This window comes from Eufriesea mexicana, unplaced genomic scaffold (assembly GCF_001483705.2).
Source record: "Eufriesea mexicana isolate 0111107269 unplaced genomic scaffold, ASM148370v2 scaffold4786, whole genome shotgun sequence".
Lineage (NCBI taxonomy): Eukaryota > Metazoa > Arthropoda > Insecta > Hymenoptera > Apidae > Eufriesea > Eufriesea mexicana.
The window spans coordinates 144,129-158,809 of NW_016912807.1; the positions used below are offsets into that span (position 1 = coordinate 144,129).

The 14,681-nt window shown below is 35.3% G+C and overlaps 1 protein-coding gene and 1 long non-coding RNA gene across 9 annotated transcripts in view; one reads left to right on the top strand and one right to left on the bottom strand.

The window, feature by feature from the left end:
- Positions 1-176: 176 nt before the first annotated feature.
- Pax (paxillin) overlaps positions 177-14,681 on the top strand; it is a 15,427-nt gene continuing 922 nt past the window's right edge. Inside the window, exons 1-10 of one of the 8 annotated variants that reach the window (XM_017905905.1) lie at positions 1,775-2,213; positions 7,103-7,251; positions 11,308-11,461; positions 11,582-11,711; positions 11,834-12,035; positions 12,719-13,033; positions 13,119-13,292; positions 13,376-13,606; positions 13,738-13,882; positions 13,965-14,479. In XM_017905905.1, coding sequence (XP_017761394.1) covers positions 2,120-2,213; positions 7,103-7,251; positions 11,308-11,461; positions 11,582-11,711; positions 11,834-12,035; positions 12,719-13,033; positions 13,119-13,292; positions 13,376-13,606; positions 13,738-13,848 — 1,560 coding nt within the window. In that variant the 5' untranslated portion in view covers positions 1,775-2,119 and the 3' untranslated portion in view covers positions 13,849-13,882; positions 13,965-14,479. Of the gene's footprint in view, positions 278-1,765; positions 2,214-4,152; positions 4,235-4,690; positions 4,783-6,283; positions 6,415-7,102; positions 7,252-11,307; positions 11,462-11,581; positions 11,712-11,833; positions 12,036-12,718; positions 13,034-13,118; positions 13,293-13,375; positions 13,607-13,737; positions 13,883-13,964; positions 14,480-14,681 lie in introns of those variants that run through there. The other 7 variants (XM_017905907.1, XM_017905906.1, XM_017905908.1 and 4 more) reach the window with 7 other exon arrangements.
- Positions 6,545-7,096, bottom strand: LOC108551665 (uncharacterized). The gene is made up of 3 exons (XR_001890496.1): positions 6,974-7,096; positions 6,836-6,896; positions 6,545-6,555 (listed from the first exon to the last, which is right to left on the bottom strand). It is a non-coding gene; the product is annotated as an uncharacterized LOC108551665 (long non-coding RNA).

Below are 14,681 nucleotides of genomic sequence, written 5' to 3' on the forward strand. Positions count from 1 at the left end.
AAACAGCAATTTTGTCTTAATAATAATTATATTTCAATATTCTACACAAATACTGTACAAATTTAATTGATTGTATGAAGGTTAGACAATGCAGTTATGAACTAAGGATCGGATTCTCCATATTTGATGTTTGCTTTACCCAACTGTAAGAAGCAAATTGATTGTTCAATTTTTATATATTTTACTGTAATTCCAATTTCAAATTATTACGAGTTGAGTGTATTTTGTGCAACAATATCTTCAGGGTTAATATATATATTGAACATGGATGATTTAGGTGAGTAAGATGAAGTTTAAATACGAAAATACGATGAGATAACCTCAAATTTGAGATAACCACACTGTCAGATATTTATATTTTTGAGAATTTTTATCAAATATTATTTAGTTACATGGATTATTTATATTTTTGGTAGATTTTAACTTTATTTTTTGGTTTAGAATATTTAAAAATATAAAAAGTAATATATATTTACCTTGATTGTATTAAAAATTTTCAAAACATAATATCAATAAAACGATAATACAATCATATATCTACATTTATTTGTTCATTATATGATATTTATGTGTGAACAAATATTACTAATGAAAGGTGTTGAAAGTATTCAAAAATGCAAATTTATCTAATATATTTAATTACTTGTTAATTCAGTTCAACTTTTTATAGCTTTTGTTACTATGTACATTTATAAATATAAAAGGTGTATACGTAATTTAACTTTTCATGATTAAATTTTTGTTATTACATTTACTTTTTTTACAGTAATTTTCATTATAACAATCTATTCTATATAATTTATAATAATCTTTATAATATATTTAATTTAAAGTTGACAAATGTTTGATTTAGTTATAAATTTTTATTAAAGACTGTAATGTGTGAGAACTATGAAAAGTGTAATTAGGTAACTATTATTTTAATTTTCATAGTAATATTTCGTTATGTCACCGTTATGTGTATTGTATGCCAATTCATCCCTAATGATTCAAATAATCAATACTCATGCAATTAAAAATTTCTGTGTAATATAAATTTTTGTATTTATATAGCACATTAGTTATTGTATTTATGTAACCAGTTTAGTCTAAATCATATAATCATATGTATTTGTAATGATTTTTTATTATTATGTATTTATAGTTATCTCAAATGAAAATTTAATCACCATTAATAGTATTAATATATTCGATCGATTACTATTCCTTACATAATTTTGATTGAGTAATTTTAATTTTTATATGAAATTATAATTTTTAAACATTTCTGGTACCTCGAATAATATATCGACAGAAAATTTAAAAAATGTTTGAAAATTCAAGAAATGCAACTAATGATGTGTGATACAGTTTACCGGAAGACACTTTTCGAAATCTGCATAATATTGCAAGTTTACTCTGAACTGTTGTGCCAACGATTCTACGTATTTTTAGTGTATTTCACGGCGCCGTTGTCCTCTTGTTATGCCGTTGAGGGGAGAGGATGGATAACATGAGTGCGGGCGAGCGCTTGAAATACACTTGTACGTTTGAACTTCTCGTTTTCCTTTGATCAAATTCGGTCTATTCACGCGGAGTCTATATCTCAGCTACCGTTTTGTTGCATTTTAACAAAGGAGTTGAAAATTTCTTTTAACATTATAGACAAGAAAAGCGTATTCATTCAGTATTTTATGTACATTTTCAATAACATGTGTGCGTGCAAGTTCATTTATTGTAGGTAGTAATGAATTTAAATGTGTGTGCAAAATAATCGAACCTATGATTCAGATAATGATCGATCGATTGTAGCTCTCATTTTTCAAATTACATTAATTTCTTTCCTTATTTTTTAAATCTCTTTATCTATTTGCGGGTCTGTATGTATAAAATTCACAGACGGCATTCAACAAGTGGCCGTTTAATGTGTGCATCATCCCCACTACTAATCGATCGTCTACACAGCTCGGTCGTTCGCGATAGACAGTGAAGAGAAGCATTACCGCAGTAAAAGTGCTACATAATAGCATACATACTTGTACGTGTACGCGATGAATTCGTGAATCTATTTGAATTGACATAAAAAAATTACACGAACAGAAGTGTGATCACATTTTTAAGTGCTACGTTAAAATTAATAATGGCTATGGATCGAACAATGTATGGAAAAGTAGAACCAAGCTCTATCTATCAGCCTTATAAAATCACCATCAAAAAAGGTTCACCTCCAGGATGTGAGTGAATAACTTTTTTCATATTTGATCTTTTATCAAAGTTTAGCATGGTTTTAAAATCTTTAAAACGCTTTTAATGATTATGGATATGAGTGTGCATATATGCAAACTTTTTGCATATATAATTAGAATATCGAGCAAAATCGTCAGTTAAAAATCGTTCTCGATATTTTTTCTTATGAAATTAACATAAAGGCATTAATTTATATATCGATCTAGTATCTGCGTTGCTTTGCACTCACGCAGCTCTGCGTGATAACATAATGTGAACTTTTAAATTAGACTCAATTGCTTTTGATGGAACTTTTTTTGTCAGTTTATAAAATACATTAAAACGTTTTGAAACGAATAAATTAGTTGCACGTCTGTTAAATGCTTTTACACAAATACGTAATTCTAAAAATTAGTTTAAGAATTTAGTTTAATTTAATAGTATGATGTGATAACCTCTAACTCAACCGTAAGCCGCTATTAAGTAATAAAGTGATCAGTTAACTTTATTCGCGTATACTTCTTGAATTTTTGATTTCATACTTAAAGAAATTTATAGTGTTCTTGAACTACTAGTGGAAATTAATCTTTGGCATATTTTCAAAGGTTAAGGCGCAATATAGCTAATTCAAAAAAATATAGAGCTTCGTGGTTCTTTTTAATAATTTATAAAATGATTCTCGGGATTAAGAAAAATGCATTAATTCAAACATATTTTTGAGAAATTTTTTAAAAGTAACGAATGCATTTTTTTTAACAGTTTTATAATACATAATATGTGAATGTTAATTATTTTTAAACTACACATTTAATTCTATCTAAAGGGATGACTCATGATGCAACAGTTCACATCATTTTTTTGGAATACCTTTCACCTACAATGTGGGTCGCCTTGACACTAAACTTTTTGAAATAATTCTTAAAGTTATTATTTACAAATACTCTTGTTATGAAAATCTATGAAAAAATGCAGTAATTGATATCTATGTGTATGGACAGAAGTTTGAATTAAAAATATTGTATCGATTTTTTTGGAGTGGCGTCATCTATTGACCATACTGGAATTAAGATCCGTTGCTGTATCGACACAAGGGATCAATTTTATCGATAGTGCTTTTCTTGTTATATCACAATGGCTGATTCCTGTAGTTTGCTGTCAATATCTAAAGTGACGAACTTGAAATGTGTGTGAGTTACGTTTATAACTTTTTATCTACCGTTAAATAATTTGTTTTATATAAATCTTACATAGAAAATGAAATACTTTGATAGCGGTGTATATAATAAACAATAATACGATGGCTGTTATTTATATCATGCATTTCTACTTTCAGTTACAATATATCAGCTACTGAAAGTCCATTTGTTAGAAGTGCAGGAAACTACGCTTATTTATTATGCATACCACTGCTTGAAAGATCATATTATAATGATCCGATATATGCGTAGGCATCTCTTCCTTGAACAAACCTTGACTTAATCTATACATATCCATATCAGGCACGATAGTATGTGATTTAACTACCTACACTTACAATTTACAATCAACAACGTATGTAACTATTTGAGTGGATCAATGTAATCCATTCACATTGCAATTTAAGTTTCTTTTTTCTTTATTTTTTTTTTTTGTCTTTCTTTTGCGAAAGAATTCGTGAATCTTGATCAAAAGATATTACTCTTCTAAAGAAAACTCTGAATAGCAGGAGAAAACTGTGAGAAGATGATAGGTAGTTGAAGTTATTTTTGGGAAATTTGTCGTTATGAATGTAGATGGAAACGTTTATATATAAGCATTGGTGTAAACGAAGGTGCGCAATAGAGAAGAACAAGGTTGAAAAGAGAGAGGGAGAAGAACAGGGATAAAGGAAGAAGGAGATGGATTCACGTAACACGGATTCTGTAGATACAATCTAAGAAACACGTGCTGCCAGTTCTACCTGATCTCGCAGCACATACGTGCCTTCTAGCGATTACTTCTTTGCGTGCTCATTATCTTCAATAGTTGCACGTGACAATAATTTAAAGTGGTATGAAATAATTTTGTTTCATATTTATATGTTTCTGTAATTATGTAGGTTAATCGTAATACGATTTCGTTGAATTATTTGAAGTGTCGTAACATTTTCATCTATGATATAGATAGTTACATCTATGAGATAAATATTTATTTATACACTCGATAGTGGCAATAAGAGATAAATAGTAATTGGCAAGATATTTATTTTGAATATTTTCTTTGACCTAATCAAGATTTCATAACTATTACTGTTCCCTTTGTGTTTGTATTTCTCAATTCATAACCTCACAACCAATGAGAAATCAGTGTCCAGTGATCATTTGTTAAGTCTGTATAAGTTGATTTGAGTCGGACATAAAACATTGCGCGTTTGAAGTTCCAGTTGTTATTCTATTTTTCACAGGTATATTAAACTCTAACAAAATTTAATCTTATTTGATTCAATGTCGTATTACTGAAAACACAGCGATATGACTGACATTATGAGACCTGTATCACCGATTACTATGACTCGTTTGGCAACGATCCAAAGACATGCACGCTGGGAACAATATATAAGTAAGTAACTATGGAGTCAATGGGAATACAAATTAATGACAAAAATTACTAACTTTGTCTATATATAGAAATCGATATGCAAATTATAATTACATCGAATTCTAAGTGTACCATGACGTACTTCTATTAGAATGAATTTTTTTTTTTCGTTTAACAGTTATGTCAAATATTAATAATAATAATACACAATTGGTGTAATTTATTAAAGGCTCATATATTTTTTTTTAAACACGGAAAGCTATGACTTTTTCGCAAAATTGATTACCAAGTGTCCAGCGTAATTATCCTCAAGGAATATTTAATTTCACAGAAATTTATGACGGTGGTGCGTTACGCATATCGTGTAATATTAATGTTCAAATTGACTGTATGATTCAGAAGTACAAAATAGATCAGGGGAAGCTCGGTAGGCTTCCTGCCAACGGTGAACCTCATTCAAGCTCGCTTTTATATTAACCAAACATCGACATAAAACGAATACGAAATTCAACAGTTTTATTATCAAATTAACGATGAAAACATTAGAAAAATGTAATGAAAAAAATAACAATATTAATATCCTTACTTTACAATGTTCAAGAATAAATCACTGTTTCTTTATAATCTACTTTATCGACAAAGCAAACACTAAATGCATATATTCATATCTTTCGAAAAGAAACAATAAATGCGTATGTATTTTGCTACGGCTTTGCAACGTTTAAATAACGATATCGAACATCTAGAATCCAATTCAAAGAACACTTTAATATTCACAGGAGAACACATCCATTCGAGTCACAGCTGTCCAGTTTAAGTTCCGCTCGTAAGTCATTTCTTCGTAGCTGGCTAGGTTACTTTTCCTTCGACTCGAAGCAACCTCGGATTTCTACTTCCCTTGTTGCGAGAATACTCCCTCCATCTGTTCTTTCTCCTTCTCCAGCCCGGTTTGCCTCCTCCAGGCTTCTATTCTCCGGTTTCGAAGCCGGTCGCTTTACTGAGAACTTGATTGACAATCAGTACCGTTTTGTCGATCGTCAAAGGTTTGCGTGCACAAATTTCACCGATATTCCTATAAACACGTGACAATTTTCTCTCCCCCCTCTCTTTCTCTCTCTTCCTTTCTCTCTCTTCCTCTCTCTCTCTCCCTCCCTCTCTCTCTCTCTCTCTCTCTCTCTCTCTCTCTCTCTCTCTCTCTCTCTATCGTGATTTTTCATCGCCGTGGAAAAAGTGCAAAACAGACATAAACAGAGAGAAAGGAATGTATCATTCGTGTCTCAGTCGATTATCAGAAAGTAAACAGATATAAAATATTTATACGAACAGTTGTTAAAAATTCCGCATAACCTGCAAATACTGCCAGTGCTTAACAATCAACGATTTCTACAACGATCATTTCGATTCCTTTTCACAATTTCCAAGTAATCCCAAATTTGTGAATAAAAGTGTAGAAGCTATTCGATTCCACGAATATCCCGTACGCATTGCTTTTGATTCGACCGGAAATTCGTGGCAAAGTTCGACGTTCTCGGAACAGTGGGTGTGTCGCGGTTTGTCTTACGATGGAACCAGGATGCGAGTCGCAGGCTGGAGCTGATAATCTTTACGAATCTTATAGCATCGATAAAACGGAAACAAACCTTTTAAGCCTTGGTAAATGATTGATTATTTTTTCGATGTTTTGATGATTTCAGTGTTCGTGTAAGATCACCATGTACGCTTATCTCGATACTTTACTCCTTAAACAGTGCTCACGTCATCGTTTTTTTTCTCAATATTCTGCCGTGGGTTATTCTAAAATACATTTTCAGTGTAACTATTTTTATATTAAGTTTAAACGTTTATAATCAACCGATGCAATCAAGAGAGTATTAATATAGAATTACTTTAATCATAAAAAGAAATTTATATTTAAAAAGCATTGAAAGTATTTTAGTAAATGAATTATGTTAAGATGGTTACTTGTTGAACTAATTAATTTTTGGATAGTTTTTCAACGAACTAGGTTATATTTACATTCATTCAATAGTAGCAATGCTTGTAATTTACTTCGATAAAAACTTAATATACTTACCGACGTTGCTGACATCATCCTTGTTATTGAAGCAATGCAGACTACTGTTTTATAAGCGTTGCTATATATACATATACATACAAAAACAATTCTTATAAACTTGAAACAATATTTGAAGAATATCGAGTTTTGCTTTACCTTTCATGTAACATCAGCCAATTTGTTATTTCTGGCGAGAAGATAATTTCATTGTCCTCTTACTATAATGAGATATAATTGAAGATACTTTTTACGTTTACGCTTACAGGATTGATTTGCTGATTTCAGATGCTTTACTGGCAGACCTGCAAAATACAGTGTCGTCGGAAGGAAACCATGTCGGTAGTAACGCGACTCCTGGCTACGGATCACTGAACGGTGCACGAACTGCTTATAGATCCTACGATAATCGAACTTCTCCTCTTCCGCCACAATCGGTATGTGAATTTTGTCATATTTCATATGTTAACAAATTTGATTCTTCTTTTCAATTTACACCAATGATTTAAACGCCATTGTTGTTAAATGTAAACATCAACTACGTATAGTTTATTAAACAACACTTGAATATACCACATATATATATCTTGATTCAGAGAACAAACGAAGTATATGAGTATCTAATAATTTCCTTGATAAATCTGAAAATATATTTATTACAATAAATTAATAGATTATAATGTTTAACCTAATCATAAATCATAGGTTTGTCTTATTAGTGATAAATTCTAAAAATTAATTACAAGCCTAATGTTCGGCGTTACTTTATCGACAGATGACAGAAACTCGATTAATTTGGGTTTCAGCTTCGTAAGATAGATGGCAGGAGTGACACGTTTTGCATGTCGCTTCGTTCTCGCGGTTTCATTTTAAATTTCGCGTGACCTTCCTTTAATTTTCTGTGATGTCTCAAAATGAAGCAATGAAACATTATAGAAACTTTTTTGGAAAACAAAATTGGCAGAATGAAAAAAATAATTAAGGTTTTATGACTTTATACGTTTAATGGTAAAAATTAGCGAACACGTCCAATTACTAGCATTTTTTGCATTTGTTGAAGCCAATTTTGTATCGCTATCGTTCTTGTAACGTATTTTTAGAGGTGACCATGGAAACGGCGCCACTCGACATGTTTGAAGTTGTCGAAGTGGAGTGGTCCCACATCACTTTATTGAAAATACAGTCAAAACAAAAATATCTTCTTCCAATTTCAGAACAAATTTGAAAGGAACTTTGCAAATGAGCAACTATGCGAAATAGATACATTCCAGAGATACGTGTGACGCAGAGGATTGACTAAAATTAGAATCGATATTGCCTCTAAAATTATCCACACGAGGGTCGTCGAGCCGCAAAAACTATAGATTCATAAAAAATGGATATACCATGAAGAATAAACGCGTATTACATGTGTGTATTCGCGTTTCTTTCTTTTAATTGTTCGATCGTTTATGGTCATGAAAATATACCCAACGACCTAGTTATCGATTCGCAATTTCACGGTTAATCGACTCTGAAATGTTTCACGGTGATGAATCGCATTGGATTCCGTCTAGACTATTAGCATTCGGAACTATTAACGGCATTCGATCATCTCGCAGGAAATTGACCAAATACCTATGATACACGCTTTCATTTATTATTGCGTATTAAACGAATAAATAAATAAGGTTCTAAAAATTCACTAAAATTTCCACTAAAATTACTACAAACCGTTGGAAATAAATTTTCAATTATTCGAATCTCTCTCTATCTTACGAAGCAGATAGAAACATAAAATAACACGAACGTTGAAAACTAAGAGTTCTTGAGCTAGACGGCCGTTTATCGATTTTTACTGTGTAATACCTGTTACGTTCCCTGGTGGCGCTATCGATTGTTCTCTGGTAAAAGCGACGATCCATCTATTATTCAGATTTTCGACGGTTCAGTTGACTATAGAGTTTCTCGGTTTGTAAGCAACGACGTTTCCAACGCGCCAACTGCACAGTAACCAATTGCCAAATCGGATTTCTGTTTTAAAGTACAACTTCATTTGAGATTTAATTGCTAGATTTCGTTGCCGAGTTTCTTGATCATTTTGTCCGTTTCCTTCTTGCGTAATACGTGATCAAAACGCGTTTTACTCATTTCTCGAAGTGATATTAGAACGGAAGCGTATATACGGAAGCGTATGCCAAATACCTGTTCCAACTGATTTCGTCCTACGTCAATCCTAGCTGCTCAGACTACAAAATTGAATAGAAAACTCGTTCGTTTAAATTTACTTTTGTATTTACTTCATCGATTTCTAGGGTCATCGTACAATTATGCACGCGTGGTGTTACATTTTCCTGCCATATTCAGCCATAAGAAAATATGGACGACAAATAAGTGTGTGCATAAGCAGATACGTTTTTAGACAATTTAACATTTAAATCACACATTTTTCCTTCGTTAAAAAATACAATTTTTCCTTCGTTAAAAAATACAATTTTTCCATCAGCTGGTAAATGAAAATGTTCGACCTCGCTAGAGTCTTCCTCGACATTGCAGTAAATATAGCAAATATCTTTTCGAACATCCCTGGAGCTTCGGCTTATAAATAGATTTTATTGCACCTATGAAAACCGTCGTCTTTCGTATCGATGCAAGAAAAAAGAGAAAGCCGAAGAAAGAAAGGGAGAAAAAATGATCATGGCCAATAGCGAATGTAACGTTGGTAATTTACGTGCCTTACTTCTCGGTTGTAGGTATAATACTTCACGGTATTTCTTGCCCGTTGACGGCGTAAATCATAAACATTGTCCGCGTGCATTTTCTTGGAACGATATCATGAAACTTCACCGTGGTGCGACGCGTATTGACGTACACATCTAAGTCGAGTATTCGACCATGATAAACGAGAAGTTGGCGAAAAGTTGTCGAATCGCGTACCATTTTCCTTTGATTCGAATTTAGCACGAAGCGAAACGAACGATTACGTATTCGCCTCTGTTACAATACAATGCGACTCTCGAGGACGTTCCGTAAATCATGCACAATCCATCGATTCGAGAATCGACAAAGGGATCCTTTCAACGAACGCGTTCGATATCTCGCGATTCTCGAATACTTTATTCTTTATGCTCGTCGACGATTCTCATTGGCTGAGGAGACTAACGTTGGAAAATACGATAGAAATCTTGTAGGAAAGTTTGCGTTCGGCCTATTTTCGTGAGTTTTGGTGAATTTGTGATTTATTAAGTTTCTCGTGTCACTGTAGATCGCGTCGGATTATAGGCTCGTGTTTATTTTTTGATCGACTAACCTTGACGAGCGAAACGCTCGCAGGCTACGATTCGATATATCCGCGGAACAGATCGAAAAGATTTTAAGCAGGGTTCTACAGGATTCCCGATGTACCGCGACATGTTGTTCTCTTCACTGATGATTCGCTGTAGATATTTTTGGAACGACACTCACCAAGCAACCTAGTTTCCACTATCAGGATATATCGTCCAGTGTCACTTTATCGTGGAAACATGAGATAAAAAAAAAGGAAAGAAAGAAAAAAGAAAAAGGAGGCACTCACGACTAGAATTGATCTAATAAACGGTCCTAATAAAACATCACGCAACGTGTCCTTCTCGCTTGTTAACACATCGTCGACGGCAGCCATGAATTGGCATTTTCTATTTTTCAAATATGGCAGACATGAATCGATGTTTTTTATTTTTCTAATGTCGGAAAAATTTTCGCGACTATCACAGTTAAAGAACACAGGTAGGTGTCATCGATAATTGTATCGATCGATTTTGACGAAAAATATCGTTCAATAAAATATTTTCATCTTTTCAAATAGGTGCATGCAAATTCCAGATATTCGCCGAAAATGTAACGAAACTGTGACTGGGCCCGCTTTACGGTATACCCCGAACAATGTGTTAATTATCCAGATTATCTAACCGAATCGAGATCGAGTTGGAACAACGTCGATTTGGTTCTGGTCGTTGCTCGTAGTGGTTAGCTCGCCGGAACAAATTCGAGGTGGTTCTCTTGCTCGTGGATTTTGCAACAAACGAGAAATCTTGGTCGGTTTGGCGGGCAAGTTTCTATTAAAAGTGTATGACGCCTTGTCCTCCGCGCGTCCACCTAATTGATAATATATTTACAAAATTCCGCGCAGCATCTAATGACATCATGTTTTGAAATAATATGCTTTTGCGGGAACTTGGCAGCCAAGCTACGCCATTATTTTTCTTTTCTCCTCGTTCTTCCCTTAACTAGCGAACAAACAGAGCCACGCCACCGACAAGAGCATCGGTGCTTTCCTTTTTTCTTCTTCCACCCGTTTAAGATCAAGTCTGACTAAACGAACAAATGCTAAATTTACTGTTCCACCGGCTGATGAATTATTGCTCTGCAATGTCTAAAAATACCTAGTCGAGGAACCGGCAAAAAATGTTGAAGTTAAACATCGATGATAAACAATGAGGAAGCGCTCATCGATAGCTAGAGATGAATTGTTTCAGCCGACTTATCAGAACCGGGAAGCCATCGAGGAGAGCATCGCGAAAAGTAGTGCCGGTGGGAAAATGCCATCTCTAAACAACAACCTCTCGGAATTGGACACGTTGCTTCAAGATTTAAGCAACGCTCGTTACAATGCTCATTATCAGGAAAGAGGTCAGCATCCTATTTTTGTATCTTTCGTTTAGATGGTTTCCGAGCTAGAGCAGAGTTTATATAGGCTAGAGTTTAGGTGAAACCTTCGCTATGTGATGATTGAAATATCGATGATCGTAGAGAATCGCGTTTCCTCGGGAGGAATGAATGGAGACACTAGCCCACTGCTTCGTTCTCCAAGCAGTATGTCAGCCTCGAGGCCCACCGTCGATTCATTACTCGAAGAATTAAGCACTGCGGTGCCAAACGGGTAAGCTCTCTCTTCTTTCACTACATAAATTTTGGGGAGGGGCGAAGAAGGGAGGAAAAGGGAATAGAAAGCACGATCGCGAAGCCGATCGCAATCGAGACTAACGCGATTTCCTTGGTCAGGGATTATCCTTCCGATGGCAGGGTGAAAGTTACCATTCAGGAAACGTCCACGGAGATTCAACCCGTGTATGACGGTTATCCTTCCAGGCAGCACGGATCGTTGAATCGCAGCGAGGTCCAGAGGAACTATACCAATGGTCACACCGCCAGTAATGCTACCAAGGAGCTTGACGATTTAATGGCTTCTCTATCCGAATTCAAGGTACGTGTTGATTATCGAAATCGGTCGCGTCGTGTTCTCCCTACCGATACACGATCTCCAAACCACCTACGAACAAATGGCTATTATGTAATCACTATATACCTTGACAGTGGAAGCAATAAGCTTTTGTAATGTTTGCTTACTATTAAAGTCACTACAGAATAAGAAAACAGTGCCGTTAAAACTATCCCTGCCCATTCTTGGCTCCCTAGGTTACCAAAATAACTTCCATTCCACCATCCACCATTTACCACCAGTCGACCATCCACACGTCCTCTCTCTCTCCTTCAAGCGTCTCCTTTTCTTCGTCTCCGCCGATTTTCCGTGGAAGGGGAGGGAAAATATAGAAGGTGGGGATTATAGTGATCCACGAAATCTCTCAAAGCTTTCAGCCAGTCTGCAAGCTCATCTCTGGCAATCGACATCTCTCGCGGGTCTTTAAGATTTTCCAATCTTGATAGCTACCTTGACGCACCTTGACATTCCAACTTAATAACATCCCCCCGTAACGCTAACATTGTCACCGATATTTCGATTTTATTTTCTTAACAACTATCAAGAAGCTCGTCCACTTTCCATGCTTATTCTTCATCCTGCTTGATCTGTGAGAGTAGTCTAAAGCATTGTAACTCTCTATTCTATAAACTAGACTGGTTTCTTTACCGTGCAACGTACATTTCCAGATCAATAGTAGTTCCCATCAACATCAAACAGTGACCGATTCTCCATACGCTAAACCGAACAAAGCAACCAAGAGTTCGCAGAGCCCGCTGCCACCCGAGGGCACGCAGACACGAATTCACATCACCGAAACCCACACTACTCATCACTATCAACAGCAACACGGAGAGTCTTATTCGCCGCAGCCAGCGACTCAGACCAAACAGAATCAGTTGGATTCTATGCTAGGAAACCTTCAAGCCGATATGAGTCGTCAAGGAGTGAACACTACTCAAAAGGGTTGTTGCAGCGCTTGCGAGAAACCTATCGTGGGCCAAGTAAATCGAATCGAATCATCTTCGCTTTACTCCCTATTATTCATCATCCTCGTGACGATAATGTTTAACGTGTCTTTGATTACAGGTGATTACAGCTCTAGGCAAAACGTGGCACCCGGAACATTTCACGTGTACTCACTGCAACCAAGAACTGGGCACGCGAAATTTCTTCGAAAGAGAGGGAAATCCGTATTGTGAACCCGATTATCACAATCTTTTCTCGCCCCGTTGCGCCTACTGCAATGGCCCCATTTTAGACGTAAGGCGTCTAACAAAAGCCACACGCGGTGTTCCGATCTTAGTCTAGGGTTACAGCGTGTTCATCGTTCTCGTTATTTTCAGAAATGCGTAACCGCTCTGGAAAAAACTTGGCACACGGAGCACTTCTTTTGCGCTCAGTGTGGCAAACAATTTGGCGAAGAGGGGTTCCACGAGCGGGATGGAAAGCCGTACTGTCGGGAGGATTATTTTGATATGTTCGCTCCGAAATGCGGCGGATGTAATCGTGCTATCATGGAGAATTATATATCCGCTTTAAACAGTCAATGGCATCCGGACTGTTTCGTTTGCAGGGTAGGTTTCTCATTCGTGAATATTTACGTGTAACAGATTGTTTCCATTTACAGCGACGTTTTAGGATTAATGGGAATTATCGCGATGCAACTGTTTACATATTCAGTTGCTTTAAAATGTAAAACTTACAGGATTGCAAGAAGCCAGTTTCTGGAAAATCGTTTTATGCGATGGAGGGCAAACCCGTTTGCCCGAAATGCGTTGGTGTCGATGATGATGAAGAAGAAGAGGAAGAAGCATAAGCGATGCGAGCATTGCATTGCTTCCATTTCTCATGTAAAAAGCCCTATTGTTCCCTCTTTATGCTGTCAGGCTGCAAAATGAATGAGCCTGACCTTCCCCCAAATTTTTTCAACAGGTGATTTAGGTGACCAGAATGGAAAAATGCGCCAATTTGACTTCATCGTCGTTATATCTATCTTCCTCGAAATTCGTATCCATTTACATATACGGACGTACACACACATACACATACAGATAAATTTACAGTACACAGTATAAACTGTTAGGGCATCGTTAAGGGTGATAATAGATTTTTTGCGGGAAATTATTCGATGCAGCCGGAATTGATTTTTGCTGTCAATCTACGTTTTCTAGATAGAAAAATATTATTAACAATCGATCATTATGCTAATATTAATTGCTAGTATTGTATGCGAAATAAAAATAAATTAGAAAAAAAAAGAAAACAAAAAACACACACAACACAAGAGTTAGTTCGTGACTCTGACTCTGATGCTGTCGCTCGTCGCGTGTCTTTGCCAAAGGCAGGTGTGGTTGGACATCGGCATCTTATATTATTTCAATGACGTTTGTCAACGTTTAAATCTGTTATAAATTATACTTTTTCACACACGTATACATATACACATACACACATACATACGCATACGTACGCGTTGCTTCTTCATGTATAGTTAACTTGTTCTTCTATATCATGAAATCGTTAAGGAATCATTCACGAATGAAAAAACAGCATTATCATTTATCGTTTTAATATTCTTTGCAATCTCCGTTATTCAATTAAATGATATACTTTTCATTTTTTTTTTTTTTATTTTTTTTTTTTATTTTT